The sequence below is a fragment of the Bos indicus genome, chromosome 7, assembly GCF_029378745.1.
Source record: "Bos indicus isolate NIAB-ARS_2022 breed Sahiwal x Tharparkar chromosome 7, NIAB-ARS_B.indTharparkar_mat_pri_1.0, whole genome shotgun sequence".
Taxonomy (NCBI): Eukaryota; Metazoa; Chordata; class Mammalia; order Artiodactyla; family Bovidae; genus Bos; species Bos indicus.
Window position 1 is genome coordinate 20,702,454 of NC_091766.1, and position 8,967 is coordinate 20,711,420.

General features: G+C 59.6%; 1 protein-coding gene across 1 annotated transcript; it reads left to right on the top strand.

The window, feature by feature from the left end:
- Positions 1–3,177: 3,177 nt before the first annotated feature.
- DIRAS1 (DIRAS family GTPase 1) lies at positions 3,178–8,967 on the top strand. Its single transcript, XM_070793162.1, has 2 exons — positions 3,178–3,272; positions 5,972–8,967. Exon 2 carries the CDS (start codon positions 6,042–6,044, stop codon positions 6,636–6,638), a length of 597 nt encoding a protein of 198 aa, XP_070649263.1. The 5' UTR covers positions 3,178–3,272; positions 5,972–6,041; the 3' UTR covers positions 6,639–8,967.

Consider the following 8,967-nt stretch of genomic DNA (forward strand, 5'->3'; position numbering starts at 1 on the left):
GTTGCTTCCATGTCCTGGCTATTATAAACAGTGCTGCGATGAACATTGGGGTACACGTGTCTCTTTCCCTTCTGGTTTCCTCAGTGTGTATGCCCAGCAGTGGGATTGCTTAAAGCAAGATGGAGGGAGAGCCAGGAAGGGAGGCAAGAGGCTATTTTACTTTTATTTTTAAAATTTATTTATTTATTTTAATCAGAGGATAATTATAATATTGTGATGGTTCAGAGACTGTTTTAGCATCGTGGTTGGGGGGAATCTCTGAAGGTCTCACTTGAGTCAGAAGATGGGGGAGGAGGATTTCTGGTGGAGGGAGTGGGCTGCAAAGGCCCTGAGGTCTCCTGCACATCATGGTCCTTTCCTCTGACTGATCAAAGCTTCCCTGTCCATCTCTTTGTTAAAGGGGTTTTCCTGCTGGTGGCAAAGTCTATGCTGATAGAGGCGGTGATAACCACACAGCCCAGGATCTGGAGGAGCCCCTCTGGCCACCTCCAGGAGCCAGGCAGGCAACCTCAGCCAGGGACTAGCCTCTTCCACCGGGGCCTGGGGTCCAGCTTCCACAGGTGCTGGCTGACAGAATTCAGGCTTGAGACACCAGCCTGTTCATTTGTCAAGGCAACATGTGTTTTGACAAACGATATTCTTATTTTTAAATGTTGACACTAAACTTAAACAAAAAACCCTCTGTGGGCCAAACAGCATCAGTGAGAGGCCGTGGCGCCCAGCCTCAGCTTCGCCCACATAATTGCATTAATCCCAGGAGCACAGAGAGAGCAGAGTGTGAGACCCAGCTGGTTTGCTCCCTGCACAGTGGGCCTGGAGTGTCCCCCGCCTGGAGCAGCCAGCGGGAGGCCCTAGGCTGTGAGGCTAGGCAAGGAGCCGGGACCTCCTCCTAAGTGAAGGGATGTCCCATTGCATAAAGGAGGACTTGTGCAGATCAAGGATGGCAAAGGCCAGGTGCGGGTCCCTGGCCCAGGCCCCCAGACAACCAGGGACAGTGGGAGGCTGGCTCAGAACCCAGTGGGCCCCAGCTCTAGCCCCCACCTTGCCTCTTCTCTGCTGGGCCGCCTTGGGAGAGCCGATTCCCTTAGCTGACCTGGAGAAACCCAGCACACTCCCATGCTAGCTCATGAAGGCCAGGGCTCTTTCTACTGGCTGTGAAGGGGGACTGCTGCCTTGGTTTGGGGTGCTCAGGTGGGGGTTGGGCCCCGTGCCCAGGGAGAGCCAAGCAGAGACTCTGGGCCAGTCCTGCTCTGGCTCACGAGGCCAAGAGGCTGGCCTGGGAACTATAAATAGCAGCCACAGAGTGGAACTGCTGTCAGTGCCCACGCTGCTCCGCATGAGTCAGCCTGCCCTGGCCTGGGCTGGCACCCTGAGCAGCCAGAGGGCTGGCCTAAGGCCTGAAACCCAGATCAGCACCGTTGGTCACTCAGGAGACCGAGGCAGGCAGGCAGTTGGAACAGGAGAGAGCTCGGGCTGTCATCTCTGAGCTCGCAGGTGCCCAGCAGCCCCACCTAGGTGGACGTCAGGCCCAATCGCTCCCAGAAACCCTGACAAGGAACACAATGGTGACCTTCATTCACAGATGGGGAGACTGAGGCTCAGAGGCATGCTGGGCTGGGACACAGAGATGCAAACCAGAGTATAGGACCTTTCTGCACACGGGGCTGTCTCCATCGCTGGCTGAGAGCACTTGGAGATGCTAGCCTGGGACCAGGCCACCTTCTGTGGTACCCCACGAGGCCTAGGACAGGACAGGAGGGAGGTGTGCCCAGGGAACAGCTCCAGGCAGCCAGGGTTGGATGGGGAACTGGAGGGGAGCTTGAGGAGCGCTGAAGGGGGTGGTCCAGGGAGGCCAGGAGGGAGGTGGATGGTCCAGGCATGAGAGGTCGGGAAATGCAGCGGAGGGGCAGAATCAGGGAGAAATGGGGCCCTTCACACCCCAAAGCAGGGCGGACCTCAGGGGTCCAGACTCTGGGTGAACCAGGTGGTCTTGGGGATTGTGCCCACATCTCCAAGGGAGCAGAAAGGGTCTGGCTCAGCTGGAGCCATGAACATGATGGGTCAGCAAGAATCTGGAGCCAGAGGGGCCCTTGGGTTCCAGCTGACCGTCTGCTCACACATCTCATGATGGGGAGCTCATCACCTTACGAAGAGCCTCTTTCACCCTGTGACCACTCTGACCCCAGAAGGCACCTCCTTGTGGGACCCTGGTGTCAGCCTCCTCACCCGATCTAGGGGTACCTGCCTCTAAGAGGTGTGGGCCCTGGGGTGGGCTCAAAGCCACCCCTGCCCGTGCCCCAAAGCCTGGCCTGCTCTGAGAGTTCGCCCCCCGAGTCTGCAGGAGGGAGGGGTGATGGCATCCTGCTGGCTTAAACATGGACGTGTGGACGTCAGACACACAGACGCTTCCCAAAGGTAAATGTCTACTCTCAGAGACAACTCTGCTTTGAGACAGAGAACATTTTCCTACAAGAAAACTGCAAATCCAGCCTCCTTGGCTCCCTTTGTTCACCCCTCTACCTTTAGAAGCATCCCCCCACCTCAGAGGCCCAGTTGCCATCTCTGTCTCAGTGACCTGCCCTTATAGCCATCAACCCAGATCAAGTCCCACCCCTGCCAGGAAACAGCCTCCCATGAGGACTAGTCTCCTCAACACCCACATTGTCCGGAGCCTTCTTGGGCCACCTCTGCCTTCTCACACATCTGTTTATTGATTGATTATTTATTCATTCCATCAATGCACATTCCTTCCCTTGCCCCTAAGCTGGACACCTCCCACCCCCTGGACCAGCCCAAGGGGTTGCCATTCTGTCCCTCAGTACCCTTATCTACTTTTCTGCCAGCTGGCCCCTTCTCTTTGCTCTCGGGTGCCCCTCATCTTGCGCAGCCGCTGTCTGCAGGGTGACCCTGGGGTGCTCCAGCTGCATCCCCGAGAAGCCGACCCCACCCGCGTTGCGTCCCTGGCAGCACTCTGTGTTTGTCAGGCGGCGATGTAGGGGCGGGGGTCTGAGCGGGGCCCAGGAGGGACTGTGGGCGCGCGGCCGGGCGCGGGGCGGCGGTGACCTTGGCCGGGGGCGCGGGTCCCGGGGGAGGGGCGGAGCGCGGCGCCCGGCGGCGGGCGGGGACGGGCGGGGACGGGCGCGGGCGCGGGCGCGGCGGCGGCGAAGGCAGCTCGGGCGGGCGGCGGCGGGCGTGCGGGGGGCGGCGGCGCCCAAGCGGACACGGAGCCGGTCAGCAGCAGCCGCGGCGGCGCCGCAGGGACGAGCGCCCAGGTAGGTGACCAGGGCGGGGGGCGGGGGGCGCCGGGGCCCGCTGCATCACCCCGCGAGGCCCGCAGGTCCTCTCCCCGCGCGCCCCTCCTTTGTCTGAGCCCCACCCTCCGCGGCCGCGGGGCTGGGCCCTCCTCCCCGCCGAGCCCTCCACCGGAACCCCCTCCCCAGTCCGGCCGGGCCCTGGCTGGGCCTCCCTCCACGCGCCCACCTTGGACAGCTCCCTTTTGGCATCACCCCTCCCCCATGGTACTGACCGGGAGCCCTTCGACCAAGCCAGCCCCTCCGGCCCACCGCAGCCCCTCGGTCCCGCCGTCAGGGCCTCTCCAGGAGGAGTCAGGTGGGCCCCGAGCCGGTCTGTTCCGACCACACACCCATTCAGCCCTTCTGCTCCCTCTCCAAGCCAAGCCCCTCATCCAGGAGCCCCTCCTCCGGTGGACACCCCCTCCCCCACCACTTAGATCCTCCTTGGGCTAAGGGGAGCCCCTGGGCTGGCCTCCCCCGACAGGCCCCTCTAGAGCAGGCCCTCTGTCATCAAACCCCTCATTGGTCAGGTAGTCCCTACTAAGTCAGACCCCCTTGGGGCAGCCAGCCCCTGCCCCCAGGCCCTCCCCTGAGCTGGGCCTGCTTTCTTGCACCTAAGGTCGCTCCAACCTTCCTCGCTGGACTCCAGGGCCCAGGACTGGGCAGATTCGTCTGGCCTGGGAGTCTCAAGGTGGGCTGCCTTGCACAGGGGAAGGACCCCAGGCCTTGCAGCCAACTAGGGCCAGTTCAAACCCTGCTGTACTCGGCCACCTCTCTGCTGTGACCTTGAGCCTGTGCCACCCCCTCTGGAGCCTCGGTGCCCATGGCCCCCTCCTCCTCCCACCCCAGCCCAGGGGAGGTGAGGGCGGGATTCAAATGGCACTCAGGGAGGCTCCTGGCGTGGGTTTGGGGGTTATGGAATGGGCCTCCCAGTCAGGGATCCCAGGCCCCCATGGACCCCTCCTGGAGGACACCCCTGTGGACATGCCCAGAAACCTTCTGGGGGGTCTGCACTCAGTGCAAGGCAAGGGCTGGGTTGGGCCAGCCGAGCCAATGGTTTACCAGCCACCCCAGATCCCTCGGCCAGTCTGGGCGGTGCCCAGCTGCCAAGTACTGAGCCCACTTCTCGGGGTGCTCACCCAGGAGAGGGCAGTAACTGCAGAGCAGGCTGCCAGCCTCACCAGCCACTGCCCCCCAATGCTATGCATGTCACCGAGATGCCTAACGGTCCCCCATGAGTTAGAGCTGCTAAAGCTCCTACAAGTTTGCCTGGCACGTCATTTGTGGGGCCTGTGTCAGCCGTTAGCTTCACTGTCTGTCTTTTTCCGACAAACCTGTTACTTTTGATCACTGAGAACGTGACTTCCCTACCCGCCACCAGCCAGGTGCTTTACATCCTGGGTCCTTGAGATGGAGAATCATGTCTGTCCATCTTTACTGAGGGCTCTTGTGTGCCAGGCACCCGGCCAAGGGCTTTCTCCAGCGTCTGACACTCTTTGTCCCAGCACCTCCATGGAATGGGTGCTGCAACTGCTCACATTTCACAGATGGCAACACTGAGGCTCAGGGACATCAATTTACTTACTAGGGTTTTCATTGCCAGGTTCACGTCATTGGATCTTGCATACTACCTGCCCACCCCCGCCCCATACCTGAGGGCAGTAGCACGGCCAGGGGGGCAATCTTGCCATGTCTTCTCTGTCTCATTGTGGACACACCCCTCCATGCTGAGGGACCCTTAGAGATGGCTGAGAGGAGGCAGGGAAGGGGATGCTGCTGTTTCTATAGATAAGGATGCAGATACTGGAGACAGGATTCCTGCCTTCTCGCCCCCAGGCCACAGTTCTTCCCCCACGGTCATCATTTTAGGAATTGCTGTAATGTGTGACCTCCCGAGGTCACTGGACCTCTCTGAGCACAGAGGTGGGGACAGAGGATGAGAGGACTCCCTCGCAGAGAGTTCTGTTCCTACGGACACATCAGACCTGGGTGGCAGGCCAGACTATAGTCTGGGTTTGGAGTTTAGGAAGTGGGGGTTTCTCTAGGCTAAGTTTAGTTTTCTCATCTACAACCTGGAAAACTGGCTTTATGATTTGCAAAATTTTGGACCTCTCGCGCCAGGATCACACTTAGGGGATGTGGGAAGGAGAGCAGCTTTAAAATGCAAGTTCCCAGAACTGTGGCCCTGGACCAAAGGATTCACTGCTTCCAGGGCTGAGGCCCTGCCATCTGCATTTTAGATACCCCACCATGCAGCTCGCATGGGCTTGAGGGAGAGCAGAGAGCCTGTGATGGCTGGAGACAGGCACCACTTCACCTGTTTTGCAGAGGAGAAAACACTCAGGGTGGCAAGGCAGCTTGCCCCAGTCACAGATCCAGGGAAAAGCCAGTGCCTCCTGGGGGCTGGGGGAGCGCACAGGTGGAGGAAGCTGCGGGTGTGCACCCCATGCCGGCATCTCCACGCTCCTTCCAGTCAAGTCTTTCCACACCCCGAAAGGAGCTCAAGCCCCATATTTCATTGAGGGAAAGCAGACAGGCAGAGGGTGCAGTTCTGAATGGCAAAGTCAACCAGATCAACGGGGAGGCAGGAGAAATGCTGCCTCCTCCAAGAAGCCTACCCCTCTCACTCCCTCCCAACCTGGGTGGGCCTTTTGCATCTGACACTCCTCTCTGTGCAGGGTCGGTCTGGGGTTCTAGCAGCCGCAGCTGCGAGCTCTCCCGGCCCCGCCCCACACCCCCGTGTGGAAGATGCCTGAACAGAGCAACGACTACCGAGTGGTGGTGTTCGGGGCGGGCGGCGTGGGCAAGAGCTCGCTGGTGCTGCGCTTCGTCAAAGGCACGTTCCGGGACACCTACATCCCCACCATTGAGGACACCTACCGGCAGGTCATCAGCTGCGACAAGAGTGTGTGCACACTGCAGATCACTGACACCACGGGCAGTCACCAGTTCCCGGCCATGCAACGGCTGTCCATCTCCAAGGGCCATGCCTTCATCTTAGTCTTCTCGGTCACCAGCAAGCAGTCGCTGGAGGAGTTGGGCCCCATCTACAAGCTCATCGTGCAGATCAAGGGCAGCGTGGAGGACATCCCCGTCATGCTGGTGGGCAACAAGTGCGACGAGACCCAGCGGGAGGTAGACACCCGCGAGGCCCAGGCTGTGGCCCAGGAGTGGAAGTGCGCCTTCATGGAGACTTCGGCCAAGATGAACTACAACGTCAAGGAGCTCTTCCAGGAGCTGCTCACGCTGGAGACGCGCCGGAACATGAGCCTGAACATCGATGGCAAGCGCTCCAGCAAACAGAAGAGGACAGACCGCATCAAGGGCAAATGCATTCTCATGTGAGCCAGAGAGTCCGCCACCGCCGCCAGCACCCCTTTGTCCCGGGCATGGGCCTCTCCCCAAGTCCTGTGCCCTCTTCCTCCTCCCTTTCTCCTCCTCTCCTGGCCTCCCTCCCACTTCTTCCACTTCTCTCCCTTCATCCACCATCTCCAGCGGGGAAACTGAGGCCTTGCCAAGCCTGTGGCAGATCTGGGCTTGTGGCAACCCAGCTCTGTTGCATCACTCTGCTGTTCCCTCCCTCTTTGCTCCAACCCCCCATCCTGTCTGTATCCCTGGAAGGCAAGTGCTGGAGGTGGCCCCCATGATCTGCACGTGGGAAATCAGGCAGTAGGGAGGAAGCTGTTTGTCCCCATCTGGACTGAGGACGCCGGTTTTTTTCCCCATCTCCGTGTCTGCCACTCCTGCCCCTTCCCCTTGGGTCCCCCCATTAGATCACTGTGACCTTGCTGGGGAGGAGGGAGTTGAAATGCACATGGACCTCAGATTTTGTTTTCTCCTATTTGGTGTTTAACATACACTCCCCTCCCGCTTCCATCCCTCATGACCTCTGACCTGGGCCCCCCCAACCCAGGTCCCAGACCACTCCTCTCGTCCCCGTCCCCACAGCTTGGTGGGGGGCTTTGCGGGCTGGGTCTCAGGCTGCCAGGCAATAACCAAACAGGGCCCTCAGCAGTGCCCCACCAGCCCGGAATCCCACTCCACACCCGGCCTGGGCCTGGGGTGCAGGCAGAGGAGGCCCAGAACCAGCCAATGGCCACAGCACAACTCCAGGAGACTGTCTGGGATGAATATGGAGGGCCTTCCTGGACACAGCCCATGGACAGAGAACAAGGGGAGGGGGAGCCGGACCCTGTCAGAGGCAGGCATCTGGACCCAGCACTAGCAGGGTCTGTGGGGCTGGAGGCAGAGCTCTGCCCAACCTGTTGCCTCCCACCTACTAGGCCATGGGGGCTGCCCAGGAAGGCATGTGTCCTGGAGTCAGGGTGTGCCCGCCACCCTGAGATTATGTTTTTGTAAGTGTCTAGATGACACCACACTCATGGGACCCGGTGAGGCTGTGTCAGCCAGTGTGAAGGTGACCTGTAGGCCTAGGGTGGTGGGGGAGAATCCCATGGGATGATGAACTGGGTACCTTGGTGTGCTGGGCGGATGGCTTATGTCTAAGCACGTATGGGGAGGCTCCTGTGTGTGTGACAGTATGCAGTGTGATCACAGTGTAGGGTGTATGGAGATGTGGGTCGTGTGGTTGCCAACAGGACTGGACACTTGTGATGGGTGACCTTGGCACCTGTAAGAGTGTGGCTGTACATGGCTGCATTTTTGGGTGTTGGGTGATGTGATTTATTAATAGCAGAAAGCATTGGTAAACCTTTTTGTCCTGACTGAGGAATGCCACGCCTGTTTCACTCTGTAGTAAGGTGTCTCTTAGCCTGACATCTGTATCCATCAGCTGTTGCTAGGGAACACATGACCACAAACTCAGCAACTTGCAACAGCATGCATTTGTGGCCTCATCTGAAGGCATGACCAGGGATGGACCCACATCCCAGCTCATGTGCTCGTGGGCAGCATTCAGTTGCCTGTGGTCTTGGGATGGAGGGTCTCAGCTGCCTGCCTCCTGGGCCTCTCCCTGGAGCCATTTAGCAGCACTGGTGTCATGAGGTGTCATGAGGTGTCATGGTGTGAGGAAGCTGTGTGTGTGTGTGTGTGTCTGTGTGTGTGTGCATGCACACATATGAGAGAGAGGCCCTGTGGCTGTTGTCATGTGACCACGCGGACTGTATGTGGGTGAGAGGGACTGTTTGTGTCCATCTTGGTAGCAGTGTGTTTTTTCCCCTTGCGTCTGTGTGGCTGTTCATTCCGCAAATATTTACTGGGTACACTGTGTGTGTGCATATGCACGTGTGTGTCACTGCCCGGCATGTGGACAGGCCCATGGAAGAACAGGTAACATCCTATTTGGGTATAGCTGAACCCCCCTGGCCTGTGGTGGGTCCAGGGCCCACAGCAACTGGTGTTGACCCCTCCCACTTGAAGGTGCCAGAGAAAGTGGGGCTGGGTGGGGGTCTGCAGCCCTTTCTCAGGGACACACCCTGATAGCACAATCTCCCTGGGGCCCTGCCCGCCTCCAGGCCTCTCCTGCCCCAGGCCCTGCCCCGACCCTGGGGGACAGAGGGGTTCTGGGGACCGTGCCAGGCCATGCTTGCTGTGATCCCGCCCCTGCCCCTTTGCCCCCTCGCATGTGGGTGTCCCCCTGCCCCCCGTTGTGGGGTCTGTGTAGCATTCACTTTAGAAATAGTCTTCCTGCAATAAAGTCGTGGATTCCACATTC